The 19,103-nt window shown below is 42.0% G+C and overlaps 1 protein-coding gene across 1 annotated transcript in view; it reads right to left on the bottom strand.

Moving 5' to 3' along the window:
- The window catches only part of LOC144819983 (uncharacterized), a 255,521-nt gene that overhangs the window by 73,310 nt on the left and 163,108 nt on the right, over positions 1-19,103 (bottom strand). Inside the window, exon 6 of the mRNA XM_078677656.1 lies at positions 6,031-6,103. Coding sequence (XP_078533782.1) covers positions 6,031-6,103 — 73 coding nt within the window. The remainder of the gene's footprint in view (positions 1-6,030; positions 6,104-19,103) is intronic.

The following is a 19,103-nucleotide window of genomic DNA, read 5'->3' as shown; positions in this document are numbered from 1 at the left end:
TATTTAGAAATGCATGTTCTTGAACAGGAATGGGTTGCATCTTTTTGTGGGAGGTGGGAAGGACCTCCAACACTGTTCAGTTTCTATGAAATGTATATAGCCCCACCGAACCCTAGATGCCATTATTTGACAGTGCATATGTATCTTAGACGTCAACAGCTGCAACATGGTTGAGGTTAGATCATTAGTAACTTCACTCACTGTACAGTCAGATGTGGCTTGTGACCTCCCTTTTCCACAAAAGGGGTATGCAGGACAGGTCACTCGCCACCCCGTTTATTATCTCTTCCCATCTCACATCTGGTCTGTTTCAAATATTCCTGCTAGTGAACCTTTCATTTCAAGCCTCCGGTTATATTACCTACGCATTCAAATTGAGTAGGTCATTGCTGTGCTCTGAACCCGACATCGAGACTCAGTCCCCTAGCCTTTCAACATGCCCAGATAGTACAACAAGCATTGGCATAGCCAATAGGTCTCGCCTTTGGGACCTGCTGCATAACTAAATACTTATAAGGTCCCAAAGGCGTGACCTATTGGCTACGCCAATGCTTGTCTCTTTCTTTGTAGGGACGGAAAGTGAAAGCCAAAGACAGATTGGGTGAGAATCCACCGACGATGGGTCTAATTCACCAAGTTTATACTGTGACTAAGACGTACTCCTGACATATGATGAACAATGCACGGGACAAGTTGAGTTGTATTGCTAATCATAACTAGCTCATTTCAGTATTGTTTATGGTAGGTCACTTTCACTGTTGTTTATTTTTAGGAATGTCTGAAAGTTTTCTATATGAACAATACACGTTTCATAAGCAAAAGAAACTTTAGTCAAGTTTTTCCAGTATACTGTATCTACCTCCTCTGTTTTCATATTCCACTTTTTCCAGTACTTTACACAATTAAATCCCATTCTGCACAGTGTTCATATATCCTCCTTTTGATAGAAATAGCTGGTCTGCCATAAGCCCAAGGATAAGGGTTAGGTGGTTAGTACTTCTAATATAATATTTTTTAATTATATCTCTGGCTTTCCAACACTTTATTTCTTGTCCGTTTGAAAGGTGCAGATTATTTATATTTGAAACCCTTCCGTCCCAAACCTTTTCTGCTGAGAAATCTTGACCTTGGCAAGTTAAAAACGTATTGAGCCCAGGCTACTATAAAAAGCCACTGTTCTTCCTTTTTTCAGAACCATCAATTTTCGATTTTACTGAGGCTTTTTGTTTAGATTAGACTTATGCACGTGTTCTCCATCTGACTGTAGGTTTGGATTTAGAATTATCGTGGAAGATGTGTTTTGCAACAGCCTCAGTTAAAATCAAGGAAGTTGTCTTTTGCAACAGCATCAATAAAAATCCCAGAAGTGAAACAAAGAAATGTAAATCAGTCGCCTGTACTGAACTATAGTTACACCAAAGCATATGAGTGTATGTGAAGAACAGAGTAACTGCACAATAGATGGAGTGCACACTCATACCGTGTGTGCCAATGGTTTCAATTCTGGTAGAGCAGTCACGTAAATACTAATATCAACACGTAAATACTAATACTAGCATACTGCAATGATAATAGGAAAAATAATCATGATTAATATCATCATTACCGGTTTTGGTATTAATATTATATTACTATCATTAGCATTGATTATAACAATGAGGATTAAAATAAAAGTGCATTGTTATAGATGCTGGAACGTTCTTCAGGGAGATTCACAGAAAGTTGAATCTGAATGAAAAGATGCGAATAAGGCCTTCACTCTCATGCTTATGTGGTGTAACAGCCCACTGGAATGAAGGCACAATATTGCTGCCAAACATCAGTAAGTAGAAAACGCTGATGCACCTTATTTATGGGAAAAATCCCACCAAGAACTTTGGGCCTAATTAAGACCGCCAAACTCACGTTGGAGTGCAGTGGCGGTTGGGGACCTACGCACCAGTGGTCTGACCGCTGTATTACAACTATGGTGGTCGGACCACCATAGAACACCTGTAACCGTCAGGGGTTACGCGATCCTTGGCGATGGTGCGGCAGTCTGCGGGCCGTAAGCATATTAGGAGTGTCGTCACTGAGATAGATTTCATGACAGCAAGCCTACCATTAAACCTGTGGCGTTGAGGAAACTAAGGGGGCCCTACATGGCCCCCAGTTCTCTCAAGTCCTGAGAATGCATGCATGAGGCACATGGTGTGCCTCCTGTCTGCATGCACCCCTTTTCAAGCACGACATGGACTGCACAGTCCATGCCGTGCAGGAACGGGCTTTGGATTTCCCATTGCAATGCATTTCTAATAGGCATTTTAGAATGCCAAAGGACCTCCCTCCAGACAACGAGAAAGCTCGTAATCTGGCAGGTGGCCGGCGGTGCGGTTTGGCGGTGTGGGAGCGGGGAGGTGACATGCCGCCCCCGCTCCCACAGCACCAAACTCATAATCAGGTCCTTCGTATATTGGGTTCATACAAGCCAGAAACAGTGATGAACTTCCAAAAAGCAACAATATAACTGGTTTGCAACAGTACTTTGTAAATTGTATTGGCAGTCCCTCGATAGAAGCAATGAAAAAGTGCAGTCACAAAATCTGAAATACAGGACGTAGAAAGGTTCAAACAATCTGGTGTTCTGGTTGAAGTGCAGAGTATTATGTTACCATGAACTGATTTTGGAATGAATTTCATTCTCTACATTTTTTATGCAAAATATTACCTGGTTGAGAATCACTAACTCAAACACTTAGAGAGCTAGCACTATACAAAATGTCAGAGGTGATGCTGTGAGCTCTGAATCAGTTAAATCAAGAGCCAAGAGAAACATTTCAGTCTGTCCTCGACTAGAAAATACCAGATATTCAAGCCAAAAGCCAAATACTGTACAGCACTGGTGCTTCGCCCTCTGGGGCCTCACAGACCTCTTAACAACACCTAAATCAGTGAAATTTGGTTAAGGGCCCAATTACGAATCAGGCAGACCAAGGGCCGCCAGACTTGTGGATGTGCGGGGTGGTTGTCCAGAGACTATTGCACCAGTGGTCCAACTGACCCATTATGACTTGGGTTATCTGATCGCCAGGTAACCACCGCCGCCGCCATCTACCGTTCCCTGGAGGTGGAGCGGCATTCCCTGGAGATGGAGCGGAGGTCCTGAGGCTGCAATATGCTTCGCAATTGCTAAGATTGCAATGATTTTTTTCAAAGGCGTCGCCACTTTTAAGTTGTAATCTGGCAGGCAGGCAGCAAAAGCGTGCCGCCTGCCCCCACACCGCCAACAGTCGTAATCAGGCCCTAAGTGTAAAAGTTTACTGAGGGTGTCCTTGTACTGGGAGTGCTAAACCAAACAGCAGACCACATGTGTAATATGGGCCTCTATTGTCATTGAAGGAATTTGGTGACATCTTAAACCATGAGGCCAAAGGCAGAGTGGTTTATAAATGCCATCTCAACCCAGAAAAGGCAGTATAAGATCACATTACACTCCACTTATTCGATATTATCAATATTAAATTATATTAATTGATTTTAGCACTCTTTGGCAAGATTTGGAGCATTTCAGTATTATCAGAGCCACTGGAATTATGCGTCAGGGGAGCACCAAATTATGCAACAGAGTTGTCTAAATTATGCAGCAGAAAAAGGCAAATATGCTGCAGCACCTTTTTTCATGGTATTACTTTTCTATGTTGTAACTTTTACACATGGTGATACTATCGGGGCAAAGATTTCACCTCATTAGTACTAGTATAAGAATCAAATACAGAAATGAGCAATTGATAGATGACCGATAAATCTTTGTGACTGGCCTTTCACTGAGCGCAAACACGTGTTGCGTTTTTTGTTACTTTTGATCTATTTGAACTAGAAACACATTTTTTTGTTAAAATATGCAGATTATGCAGCAGATGTTGGATTATGTGGCAAAGACAGCAAACCCATAAACATGCAAAAAGAGCCATGGCTGCAGAATCACATAATTCCAGTAGACCTGAGTTTCATCCTCAGTTTCATTTGTAGTACTCATTGATTGCCTGGGACTGCAGAGATATATGTCATTGTTTTGTAAACTGTGTGTTTTTGTCGGGAAATAGATAATGTGCTAATATCGAAAAATGTGTTTCAAGCAACGATATGTATTATTATAAGTCAAATTTGAAATGAAAAGCAGCATTGTAAGGAAATTAAAAACATGTATTTAAAATGTCCTTTTCATTTATAGTCCTTTGACATACTGAGGAGTGAAAATGGAAAAATAAGGTGTAGTGCGGGACAGTGTATTTCACTTTTTGATGACCAGGTTGGGCATTTACAATGCTTAGTTTAACACAATATGGAAGGCTTATTGATAGATGCTTGTATCAAGGAGCAACATGGAAGAGTGTGCGCATCAGGTGTGCTGAATAGTGCTCTCAAAGCAGCTTTGTCATCGTGAAAGCCCTCATCCTCCTGGACCTGTCAGCCGCCTTCGACACGGTCTGCCACCGTACACTAAGAACACGCCTCCAAGAAGCGGGAATCCAGAAGAAGGCCCTGGACTGGACCGCGTCCTTCCTCTCCGGCAGAACCCAGAGAGTCCGCCTCCCACCCTTCCGATCCGATGCCACTGAAATCATCTGCGGCGTACCCCAGGTCTCTTCCCTCAGCCCAACTCTGTTCAACGTCTACATGGTCCCCCTCGCACAAGTGGCCCGCCAGCACGACCTGAATATCATCTGTTACGCCGACGACACCCAGCTCATCCTCTCCCTGACCAAGGACCCACACTCCGCCAAAACCAACCTCCACGAGGGAAAGAAAGCAGTCGCCGACTGGATGATAAACAGCCGCCTGAAGCTAAACTCGGCAAGATGGAAGTCCTCATCCTCGGCCCCAACCCTTCCGCATGGGATGACTCCTGGTGGCCGACCACACTGGGAACTGCTCCAACAACCACAGACCATGCGCGCAACCTAGGATTCATCCCCGTCTCCTCCCCCTGCTACAACACCCTCCGCATGCTCCGCAGGATATACAAGACAAGTGGATACCGACCGAAACCAGAAGAACAGTGACCCAAGCCCTCGTCAGCAGCAGACTGGACTACGGAAACTCCCTCTACGCAGGAATCACGGCCAAACACCAGCAACGATTACAATGCATCCAAAACGCCACCGCAAGACTGATCCTCAACGTCCCCAACCGCAGCCACATCACCCCAAACCTCAGAGATCTGCACTGGCTCCCCGTCAACAACAGGATCACCTTCAAGCTCCTCACCCACGCACACAAAGCACTCCACAACACTGGTCCAGCCTACCTGAACAGCAGACTCAACTTCTACACCCCCACCCGCCAGCTCCGCTCCGCCAGCCTCGCCCTCGCCGCCGTCCCACGCATCCAACGGACATCCTCCGGCGGCAGATCCTTCTCCTTCCTTGCCGCCAAGACCTGGAAATCCCTCCCCACCCACCTGCGACTGCCCCAAGACCTGCTCACCTTCAGAAGGCTCCTTAAGACCTATCTCTTCAAGCAGTAGCAGCACCCCCCCCACACACAGCGCCTTGAGACCCTCACGGGTAAGTAGCGCGCTTTACAAATGCAGTGATTGATTGATTAATTGATTTATCAGCACTGAAAGAAAGAATAAATGCTGAGTTAACCATCAATTTAATTATTTGTTTAGGGAAGCTACATCTATGGCAAATGAAGTCAGCCCTGTGAATTTTGGAAAATAATTCACAGTGAAGCCCTCTTTTCTCTGAAATATGAGTGTTAAAAACGTTTACACACATAATATAAAGGTTTATCCATGAGTTAGTTAGTTAGTTAGTTAGATAGATAGATAGATAGATAGATAGATAGATAGATAGATAGATAGATAGATAGATAGATAGATAGATAGATAGATAGATAGATAGATAGATAGATAGATAGATAGATAGATAGATAGATAGATGTCAAAATATGCGTTGATTAACAATAGACTACTGCGTAATTACAGCCACCACCAAAAATCCAGCCAACACAGCTTTCCTTATGCCAGGACATTCTGGCGCCTACCTTGTACGTCTGCCTTCTTCAACCAGTGATGCGCTGAGGCTGCCGCTTCCGGTCGGACGGCTTGGAGCAGCGCCTGTTTCAAAGAGAGCAAAAAATAAACGTCAGCGTAGGCTCTGGCGCAGGGGGCCAGCCCAGGACACCTTTCGCGTAATCGCTACGAGATGGAAGAGTCGCAGAAGCGGCCATTAGTATCGAGCCGCGTCCCTTTTATTCTAATCACATTTTGTAATGTATCTCTGCCAGACACGGGCCTTTGTGCTTCTGTCACCATCGCTCATTGGTAGGCGCCCATGGAAACGAGCCAGCTCCTCTTTGCATTCCGCGCGCGATCACCTGTCAAGGAGGCCTCGCTGCTGAGGCCGGCCGCAGCCCCCGACCCGTGACGAGCTGCCAGAGTTCACTGTAATATTTCCTTCCGTGAACTCTTCAACTGCGCTATAACTTGATATAGGGGCAATCTGACCCAGAACGCTTGAGAAGAAAAGAATATTATGGAAGTGTGCGCCTACCCCTTAATATCTCCACCCGTCTGTAAACTGCGGCCTGTGCGTCCCTGCAGGTAACGTGACCTTGGTGGCCAGAATATGGGCACGGGCTGCGTGGGCCATTTCATCGAGGTCTGATTTAAAAAATGTAATAAAACTTCGTGAACATCCTTTCGAAATTGCTTGGAGACACAGCTGCCCGGTGAGCTTACGCACAGGCTATATATATTCCCCAGGCCACCCTTGACACTCCAGCGGTATTGTTCCGACTTCTGTTTAACTACCCCTCCATTCTAAATTATGACAAAATGCAGTTCTGCCTTTTGATGAAATACTCGTTTGTGAACGTATTAAAAGCACGAGGTGGACCCTGAAGCATGGCTCAGGTGCAAGGCTTTGCGGCATGACGTTTTTGGATCTTACAGCCAGATTCATCAAACTGAAATCGGCTCGCAAAGGGCCAGATTCTGAGAATCTGGCCCTTTGCGAGCGCTATTTTTGCATTTGGGATTCGTCATCCCAAATGCAAAAATCGCAATTCTAGAAATCGCTAAATTGCGATTAATTGCATTTAAGGAATCTCAATTAGAGATTCCTTAAATGCAATTCATGTACCATTTTAAAATTGCGAATTCGCAATCTGGGGCCGCTATTTACCGCGAAGTCTAACTACGTGGTAAATAGCAAAAACTTTGAAAAATGCACTAAAGTGCATTTTTCATAGTTTCATGTTGCGCACACATATGCCCTAGGCATGTGTGTGCGCAACATATGTGCACACATCAATTTCAGGGGTACAACAGGGTGTCCTTTGGACACCCCTGCACCCTTGAAATCGCAATCTCAATTTGCAAATCGCTAATTGCAATTAGCAAATTGAGATTGTCTTCCCATTCATTCCTATGGGCATCTAGGCCCATAGGAATGAGTGGGGAGGTATTCCTTAATTGCGACTCGCAATTTGCTAGTCGCAATTAAGGAATTCTAAGAAATCGCTATTTTTTAAGTGATTTCTTGATGAATAGCATTTTGCTATTCCTTAATAGCGAATCGGTATTTTTCGCTATTAAGGAATCACAAAATGTGTTCTTGATGAATCTGGGGGTTAGAGGCTTATTTACAAGCACCTTGCGCCGCCGGTGCGTCACTTTTAACGGAAAAAGTGGCGTAACAGCATCGCAAGAGGCTTGCAAATAAGCCCATGACAGTTTGTGCTGTTCACCTTGAACGTGTTCTATGATGTTGTATTCCATACACAGCATGAGTTAAATGCACAGAAAGCAACTGCGTAATACTTGCCATCAAAAGGAAATGCGCCCTTAATACCATACTTGCATCAATAATGACTAACAATATTATTCAATCAGTGCTTAATTCGTGCCGGTGGTTGCACGTCATGAGCATAGTACTCTTTTTGGGGACTAGGATTTATTTTTTATCACCAGACTCCCGATCAGAGCAAAATATGAAAGGGAAAAAAAGAGAGAAACAAAGAAAGAGAAAGATACGAAACCGCCCCAAAGGGGTAATATAGGGATACAAAATACATATAACAATAAAATAAAAATGCAGGAAGTGCAGGGTAGTGGTACAAAAGAGTCAAGAAGTGGAATGAAGACAAGGCAGCCTAGCTATCCTTCAACCCCAGAGTCCGCAAAGCTAGTGGTAGGCTCCTGGGATTTTTTTTAAATTATTATATATATATATTTTTTACAATTTAGCACTAAATTTAAACTTTACACTTGCTATAGATGAGTAATTATCTATTACCTCAAAAAGGTCTTATACATTAGAATATAGATGATAATAGACCATAATTGTCGTAAACTTTTACATTTTGGTATGGCATGAAGACATACTTAAAGTCTAAAAGGGCAGTTTTTAGACTTTATATATATATATATATATATATATATAGATATATATATATATATATATATATATATATATATATATATATATATATATATATATATATATATATATATATATATATATCTTACGGGAAATGGGGTCAAAGTGCAGTCACTAACCAGGTACACTGTTCCATTATTTCGGTTGGATCATTCACAGAATTGCAGAGGGTTGCACAAGGAACTATTTGCCTTTTGCTGACGACCCTGGCCTCTTCATCCTCCTACCTGGTTTTAGAAACTGTTTATAACCTATTTTGTAGTAATGTGTGACTCACAACCCATAACTTCTAAAATGCATAGAGTACGTTCTAAAAATAATAATATGAGTCTGCCCAAGGTAACGGGGGTTGGGGGGTTGGTGGATCACACTGCTCAGCAACAACTACCCCAAAATAATCATGGCATATAAAAAAAACATAAATGTAACATAAGCAGTATGGTTGTATATTGCCATCTCAGCGTTCTTTTGCCAATAATAAACTGCCTAGCCTATGGCCATGTGGTGTTGACTCAATCCCTCAATGGCAATATAGGATCATATATGATGGTTACACTTTAACACTTTAAACACCCTCTCTCTCTCTCTCTCTGTATATATATATATATATATATATATATGTATATATATATATATATATAGATATATATAGATATAGATCTATATATAACATTATAACATTTGCTGAAAAAACTAAGGTTGAAGTAACATTATAGTTAGGTGAATCCATTTATTAACTATAAATTGCGCCCCGGCCATGCACTACTTTTGATCTCCAATATTACATCACTCATGACAAGTTCTATAACGTCGTTGATGACATCACTGATGCTATCTCAAATGACATCATTGATGGCATCGCTGATTACATCAACCAAGCTTCTTTTGCACACATTACTCTATAAACTAGGATGGCATTAGAGGCCTGAAAGTAAATACAAAATAGCTCGGAATAATTTGAGCATCATTATTGCCATCACAGATACAACTCCCTTAGGTGTAGCAAGCATGTGTTATGTGCAACATTGACCCTTTACCATGCACTTCATAGGTAACACTAGTTGCGCATGCTTTTAAATATGTATACCTCTGTTCAGAGAAAGCCAAGTTACTCAAGATACTCAGTGTCTGCTCCATAATGAATACCCTACTATGGACAGCTCTTATCTGTATCAAACCCCTCACAGTCACCAAACCTACATTGAGAGATGAAGGCGGTATGAGTCGAAATTTGGGTACTGTACACAGTGCTTACACTATGGACAGCGTTTACTCTGTACCACGCTGTTTGCAGACAGAGAAACACACCACAGAGTAATAAAATGTACATTTTGCAACACTTGTCAAAAATGACACTACTTGGTTAAAATAACCAAGGTTTGAAGGTGCTACAGATTAAACTACTTGCAGCTGTCATACTGTGGTGAAAACTTTACAGATAACCAATCTTCCCAAATAAAAGAAGCACACATACCTAGGTTAGTACCTGGTGCACACAGTCTTCTATGTTATGTAGAAATTTCCGTCCTGTGATTCTAATAACTTAATCCTGTTTACAATACCTAGTATGTAGTACGTAAACGTATGAGGAACGTGCTGGACACAAGTCATCAACTGTTATCTCACACAAAGCTACTCTTCAATGCAAAGATTTATAATGTGTTGAGTAACTCTACACATCTATGACGCATTAGGAGCACATGGATTTGTAAACACTTACACCCATCAGCTGGACACAGGCTGTAGAAAATTAGATAGAAAATCAATATGGCAGCTACTTGCCACTATGTAAACTATTAAACAAACTAACACTCAGTGATGTCATAAATTATGTCATAGAACATGTCATGAATGATGTAATATATTAGGTCATTCGCAGTGCATGGAAGAGCCACAAGTAATAGTTAGCTCTCCTAACTATAACTGGTGAATTTCTGTGTGTTTTTAGCTCAAAACATTAATGTTGTCACTGACATATTCACCTAACTATAACTTTGCTTTAACCTTTGTTTTTTTCAGTGAATTTCTAAGGTTTTAAAAAAAAAAAAAGATCTTTTTATCACACCTACCTATAACGTTACTTTAAGCTCTGTTTTTTTAGGTGGATTTCTATTTTTTTTTAACATTAAGTAGTATTTTATTACCATACATAAAGTCAACCCCCAGCCACGCACAAACGTTTACTGCAACCCCTCACGACAGCCAACCCCACACTGAGCACTGAGGGTGTTGGCAACAGGGCCTGGACTGATGCCAGGCCCTGTGGCCAATCCACCCGGAGCCAGAACCATTGCTTACTACCAACGTGGGAGGGGCAGGCCAAATGGACTTAGTTTGTAGGTGATTTGGCACCTTTGCATACTCAGCAGTAATTAAAGGGGAGAACCATGGACTCTGCCCTCAGACCAGGAGACAACAAGACAGAACCTTGTCTTGGCTAGTCATTACAGAAGACATTGCTCTCCAATAATTCAAAGATGCATTCACTTCCATCAAGGTTTTTGATAATTTTTTAATGTGCAGTTGTGGATAAAACACACTGTCCATCAGCCTTGAAAATGGCAGGAGCACCGTTGCATACTACTAACTTGGAAGGGGTGAGGCCAAACGGGCGGAGCTCGTAAGTGATTTTGCACCTTGCACACTCAACAGCAATTAAAATAGAGAACTGTGGACTCTGCTCTCAGACCAACAGACAACAAGAAAGAACTCTTTTGTCTTGGATAGTCATTAGCAAAGAGATTGCACTCCAATAAATCAACAATGCATTCCCCTCCATCAAGGATTTCTGATTGTTTTTCAAGAGCAATTATAAAGAAAATACACCGTCTATCAGCCTCTAAAATGGTAGGAACAACATTGTATACTTCTAAGATGGCAGGGGGCCAAAAGGGTGGGGCTTACATATGTTTTTTTCTTTTTAAAAGGAAGGGGGGCATTGTAGCACCCATCCCTGAGTCTTAAGAAGGCCCAGGTACTCCATTACCCGGGGCGTTAGTTTAATGTAGGTAGGGGCCCTTGTGCCCACAGAGGGCACCCACCATGCACCTCGTTGAGGGCTGCGGGGGATAGCCCCAGGGCCCTGAGGTCCCAGCTGGCTCCCTGCATGCTGCGGAAGCCAGAATTGCTCCTGCCCACAGGGAGCAGCTATTAATGCTGCTCCCTTGGGCGGGAGCAATATCTTGATCCGTTTTCCTAACTGAAAAAGTGGGAAAAGGCTTTTGTCATTTTACAGATTGGGGTGGATGGCTCTGTGCTAATTCTATGCTTAAAGACTTTACTGTAGAAATGGCAAAAGACTTTGTCCCTTTCTATCTCCGCATCGATAGCACTGTGCTGTCCCCAAGGCATTTTAGATACAGGTGGTGACAATGATATAATGTTGACACTACATCAGTTTCCAGTCCTTAATGTTAGGGATGTTGTCAAGTTATGTGATTTTTTAATCGGAAAGTTAACATACAGCATGAAATGTATTAATCTGATATTTTAATTTATGTGGGATTTTTTGTTTGATAATTATGCACCTCTGTGTGGGGTTTGATCCATTGTAATATGCCCGCTAAGTCTTTCTTCGCTGTTTGTGAATAAACGCATTAAAAAATGAATTGACCACACCCTGTATCATGTGATCAAGACCCCTTGGTTGAAACGTGTTATGGATTTTTCGCTGGAATAAAAAACTTTTGTATAACATCAGTTGGAGTGCCTTGTTTCTCTCGCTAAAATTGAGGGTGTGTTTCTTTGGATATATATATATCACGGGGACCACTGAGGCAACACTGACTAGGCATTGGGGCACGCAAACAGGTACTATACCCTTACGTTAACACACAAACCCCTCGAAACTGGGATGCACACGAGCCCCTCACCTCTGACACTCCACACGGTAAACAATGAAATCCAGGACACTGGAGTACACCAAACTTGCACCAACACCCCAATGAACAAATAGCAAACAATGTGAAATCAACATCTTTTCTATTGCAATAAATGGAATCCAATATGTTGCATTTTCAACTCACAACAATTGTAAATATATTTTTTCTATATCTATTGTTATGTCACCTGGTATGTGTGACCACAAGCAAATCGTTTAAAATGGTGTATGACCTAGGATAGGGTCAGGTGATCAAGACCACGGACGTGGTTGAAACGCGTAATTTTGCCACAAAGGAATAAACATCGGCTAACCTGTTCGAATGGGCTCCTGGATCTGCTTTTGTTCGTATCCGTTGCATGTGGAATATATATATATATTCCCCTGTGAGTGCTGGTGATTATTTTTTCGTGTGTGGATATATATATATATATATATATATATATCTATATATATATATATATATATATATAGATATATATATATATATATATGATCCAAAGTAGCCCACTTTAAGACCCCCGGGTGCTCTACGGCAGTGCAATCGAAGGGCGGCAGAGCCAAGCCGCCATTTAATCGAACTCCGTTTCCCCGAAGGGTAGCTTTCTTCGTGCACTCCCAGGCTCCACACTAATGTCAGCAGTCGATTTTGGTGATTGTTAAGTTTATTAACAGCAAACCAGCATCACCTTACGCGTTTCGGTCTCTTCGGGTACGGAAGTTCATAATGTGCTTCGATTCTTTCTGTCCCATAGTTCTTTCACGATCTCCCCCTCTTGGGTGTGAACCCACACTTTCTACAGTGTAAAATTTGAGTTCCTTCCAGTTGCCACTATGTTCCTTCTCCATATGCTTGGCAATCGCGTTGCTCCTGTCCGTATTAATGGTTGCACGAACGTGTTCCAGTATGCGTTTTTTTAATTCGCATTTAGTGCTCCCTACGTATTTAAGAGAGCAGTTTATTAATTGTTGAATCTTCCATATTCCCTTGTTTTCATTAATTGTTAGTGGGCTGTGGAATAGGTAGTGGTTCCACCCTTGAGCAGATTCCGTACCCTAAGCCCGCATGGATTAAATCAGGATGAAGAACTACATTATCACCTTTGACCTAACACCTTTGAACAGTCATAAATTTCCTCATTAGGATTAGATCAGGGAGCGTACACAACTGACCTCCATCATTAATTTTTAGTTTCTATTTTTAATTTTGTATTTTCAAACACTTTTCACTAATTGTTCTTAACCTTGACTTGACTGCTACCACAGGGCGGGAAGATATAAGAAATTTATAGTCAAATTCTCCAGCATAAGGCTAGATATTGTCGGTACAGCAAAATGGTCTCACACTAGTATGCACTTGTCCACTGGAGGGCACAAAAATGTCAAAATGTTAAAATGTTAAAATGATCAAGTTCTGTGCTTATGTGAGTAATTAGAGCAATGCGAGATGAACATTTACAGCAGTAAATACTAATTGAATTACTGTCAAAATGAGACAAATACCGCTTTGAATATTACATAGTGTAAAGTGCACACAGTGTGAGATGTATTGAACATATGAGTTGGGCCCACCAGAGGGCAGGAATCAGTATATCATATTAGAACGATTTGATTAAATTGTGAATTACAATGCAGATGAAACTACCAATTCAGGCAGAATTCGTTATAAACTACATGTCCCACAATGCCCTGTGAAGGAAACAGGAAATGATGTCATTTTTTGAGTTTTTTTCTGTGCACTTTATTTAAATCACGTAAAAAATATGGTGACCGACAGTCCTGTGAGCAAGGTCTCCGAAGAGACCGAAACGCGTAAGGTGATGCTGGCTTGCTGTTAATAAACTTAACAAACACCAAAATCGACTGCTGACATTATTGTGGAGCCTGGGAGTGCACGAAAAAAGCTACCCTTTGGGGAAACGGAGTTCGATATATATATATATATATTTTCCTTTCAACCTTCGTGCATAAACGCCCTGTGATTCACCACACGTTTCCAAGGGCAAACACAATAATGGCAGAACAAATCCTTTGCGACGAGGTATTTTTATTTTTCAATTGAGTAAGCCACCATTCGTCAAGGAGCCATGACCAGCAAAGTGCAGAGGTGCATACAAACAAAGCTGACCTACGCGTGTCGGCTTGAGCGTTCTACTGGGTCATAGAGTGAAGTATAGAGTGTCCATTTAAAGGGAAATCACTACCCTTTCCCTCACCACCAATTAAAAACTTCCATATGTTTGAAAGGGGACACAACCATATATATTTATATATCTATATATTAACAGTACAGCTGCGGGCTCATATGATCCAGAGAAATTACGCGCACCCACAGTGGTGTGTAATAAAGGATTTATTGTGTGTAATTCATATCCATAGCCAGCATACGGAAAAGAACACCCTACAAGTTTTCGCTCTTCAAACACCTGGCACGCGGGTGAAAGGCTGGCTTACTTTGCACATTTGATCTTAATGACAGGGTAAACAGTGAAAAGGCGCACACAGATACACAGTATTCATTCATACCGCAGCTGCCATTTTGAACTTTTGACAAAGTGTCATATAAGTATGTACGATGAACATACGACAAACGTACGACGATCAAGCATCCAAGTAGCAAATCAATGCCCACGAAAATTCATACATAAAAACAAAAAGTAAATCTGTACTTTTGTAAGTGAATCAATAAGTGACTTTACTTAGGGCCTGATTATGACTGCGGTCAGACATTTGTCCGACTGCCATCCTGTCGGGAATGGGACCGCCCTCCTACCTGTTGACGGTCGGAATGTGTATGTTTTGTATTGCGGCATGTGCTGTGGGCTTCAGGCACTCGCCACAGTACAAAAAATATAAATTTTGTATATCCCTGCACTATGTGGCAGACACCATGCGGTGCCTACCACATGGTGCAGGGATATGTAGGGGACACCAAAAGTGCCCCCAGAGCCCAAGGCAGAGCGCAAGGTGGGAAGGAAGGCCTCCTAGGGGCCCTCAAAGTCCCTTGTCGCCTGCCTTGTCATAGCCGGTTAACCGCCATGAATCAGCTGTCGGAAAGGGACATTTTAATCCTTACGGCAGTGCTTGAGCAGGCACCACCAATGTTGTAGGGATTCAATCCTTGGCGGTCAATCTCTCCAACCGCCAACCATCTGCCCTCCATTGTAATGTGGCGGCGGACCTCCATGGTCTGATGGCGGTGGGACCGCCACCGACAGGATCTGTACACAGTGCTTACACTATGGACAGCGTTTACTCTGTACCACGCTGTTTGCAGACAGAGAAACACACCACAGAGTAATAAAATGTACATTTTGCAACACTTGTCAAAAATGACACTACTTGGTTAAAATAACCAAGGTTTGAAGGTGCTACAGATTAAACTACTTGCAGCTGTCAAACTGTGGTGAAAACTTTACAGATAACCAATCTTCCCAAATAAAAGAAGCACACATACCTAGGTTAGTACCTGGTGCACACAGTCTTCTATGTTATGTAGAAATTTCCGTCCTGTGATTCTAATAACTTAATCCTGTTTACAATACCTAGTATGTAGTACGTAAACGTATGAGGAACGTGCTGGACACAAGTCATCAACTGTTATCTCACACAAAGCTACTCTTCAATGCAAAGATTTATAATGTGTTGAGTAACTCTACACATCTATGACGCATTAGGAGCACATGGATTTGTAAACACTTACACCCATCAGCTGGACACAGGCTGTAGAAAATTAGATAGAAAATCAATATGGCAGCTACTTGCCACTATGTAAACTATTAAACAAACTAACACTCAGTGATGTCATAAATTATGTCATAGAACATGTCATGAATGATGTAATATATTAGGTCATTCGCAGTGCATGGAAGAGCCACAAGTAATAGTTAGCTCTCCTAACTATAACTGGTGAATTTCTGTGTGTTTTTAGCTCAAAACATTAATGTTGTCACTGACATATTCACCTAACTATAACTTTGCTTTAACCTTTGTTTTTTTCAGTGAATTTCTAAGGTTTTAAAAAAAAAAAAAGATCTTTTTATCACACCTACCTATAACGTTACTTTAAGCTCTGTTTTTTTAGGTGGATTTCTATTTTTTTTTAACATTAAGTAGTATTTTATTACCATACATAAAGTCAACCCCCAGCCACGCACAAACGTTTACTGCAACCCCTCACGACAGCCAACCCCACACTGAGCACTGAGGGTGTTGGCAACAGGGCCTGGACTGATGCCAGGCCCTGTGGCCAATCCACCCGGAGCCAGAACCATTGCTTACTACCAACGTGGGAGGGGCAGGCCAAATGGACTTAGTTTGTAGGTGATTTGGCACCTTTGCATACTCAGCAGTAATTAAAGGGGAGAACCATGGACTCTGCCCTCAGACCAGGAGACAACAAGACAGAACCTTGTCTTGGCTAGTCATTACAGAAGACATTGCTCTCCAATAATTCAAAGATGCATTCACTTCCATCAAGGTTTTTGATAATTTTTTAATGTGCAGTTGTGGATAAAACACACTGTCCATCAGCCTTGAAAATGGCAGGAGCACCGTTGCATACTACTAACTTGGAAGGGGTGAGGCCAAACGGGCGGAGCTCGTAAGTGATTTTGCACCTTGCACACTCAACAGCAATTAAAATAGAGAACTGTGGACTCTGCTCTCAGACCAACAGACAACAAGAAAGAACTCTTTTGTCTTGGATAGTCATTAGCAAAGAGATTGCACTCCAATAAATCAACAATGCATTCCCCTCCATCAAGGATTTCTGATTGTTTTTCAAGAGCAATTATAAAGAAAATACACCGTCTATCAGCCTCTAAAATGGTAGGAACAACATTGTATACTTCTAAGATGGCAGGGGGCCAAAAGGGTGGGGCTTACATATGTTTTTTTCTTTTTAAAAGGAAGGGGGGCATTGTAGCACCCATCCCTGAGTCTTAAGAAGGCCCAGGTACTCCATTACCCGGGGCGTTAGTTTAATGTAGGTAGGGGCCCTTGTGCCCACAGAGGGCACCCACCATGCACCTCGTTGAGGGCTGCGGGGGATAGCCCCAGGGCCCTGAGGTCCCAGCTGGCTCCCTGCATGCTGCGGAAGCCAGAATTGCTCCTGCCCACAGGGAGCAGCTATTAATGCTGCTCCCTTGGGCGGGAGCAATATCTTGATCCGTTTTCCTAACTGAAAAAGTGGGAAAAGGCTTTTGTCATTTTACAGATTGGGGTGGATGGCTCTGTGCTAATTCTATGCTTAAAGACTTTACTGTAGAAATGGCAAAAGACTTTGTCCCTTTCTATCTCCGCATCGATAGCACTGTGCTGTCCCCAAGGCATTTTAGATACAGGTGGTGACAATGATATAATGTTGACACTACATCAGTTTCCAGTCCTTAATGTTAGGGATGTTGTCAAGTTATGTGATTTTTTAATCGGAAAGTTAACATACAGCATGAAATGTATTAATCTGATATTTTAATTTATGTGGGATTTTTTGTTTGATAATTATGCACCTCTGTGTGGGGTTTGATCCATTGTAATATGCCCGCTAAGTCTTTCTTCGCTGTTTGTGAATAAACGCATTAAAAAATGAATTGACCACACCCTGTATCATGTGATCAAGACCCCTTGGTTGAAACGTGTTATGGATTTTTCGCTGGAATAAAAAACTTTTGTATAACATCAGTTGGAGTGCCTTGTTTCTCTCGCTAAAATTGAGGGTGTGTTTCTTTGGATATATATATATCACGGGGACCACTGAGGCAACACTGACTAGGCATTGGGGCACGCAAACAGGTACTATACCCTTACGTTAACACACAAACCCCTCGAAACTGGGATGCACACGAGCCCCTCACCTCTGACACTCCACACGGTAAACAATGAAATCCAGGACACTGGAGTACACCAAACTTGCACCAACACCCCAATGAACAAATAGCAAACAATGTGAAATCAACATCTTTTCTATTGCAATAAATGGAATCCAATATGTTGCATTTTCAACTCACAACAATTGTAAATATATTTTTTCTATATCTATTGTTATGTCACCTGGTATGTGTGACCACAAGCAAATCGTTTAAAATGGTGTATGACCTAGGATAGGGTCAGGTGATCAAGACCACGGACGTGGTTGAAACGCGTAATTTTGCCACAAAGGAATAAACATCGGCTAACCTGTTCGAATGGGCTCCTGGATCTGCTTTTGTTCGTATCCGTTGCATGTGGAATATATATATATATTCCCCTGTGAGTGCTGGTGATTATTTTTTCGTGTGTGGATATATATATATATATATATATATATATATATATATATATAGATATATATATATATATATATATATATGATCCAAAGTAGCCCACTTTAAGACCCCCGGGTGCTCTACGGCAGTGCAATCGAAGGGCGGCAGAGCCAAGCCGCCATTTAATCGAACTCCGTTTCCCCGAAGGGTAGCTTTCTTCGTGCACTCCCAGGCTCCACACTAATGTCAGCAGTCGATTTTGGTGATTGTTAAGTTTATTAACAGCAAACCAGCATCACCTTACGCGTTTCGGTCTCTTCGGGTACGGAAGTTCATAATGTGCTTCGATTCTTTCTGTCCCATAGTTCTTTCACGATCTCCCCCTCTTGGGTGTGAACCCACACTTTCTACAGTGTAAAATTTGAGTTCCTTCCAGTTGCCACTATGTTCCTTCTCCATATGCTTGGCAATCGCGTTGCTCCTGTCCGTATTAATGGTTGCACGAACGTGTTCCAGTATGCGTTTTTTTAATTCGCATTTAGTGCTCCC

This window comes from Lissotriton helveticus, chromosome 2_1 (genome assembly GCF_964261635.1).
Source record: "Lissotriton helveticus chromosome 2_1, aLisHel1.1, whole genome shotgun sequence".
Taxonomy (NCBI): Eukaryota; Metazoa; Chordata; class Amphibia; order Caudata; family Salamandridae; genus Lissotriton; species Lissotriton helveticus.
This window is presented reverse-complemented; position numbering and strand designations above follow the sequence as displayed.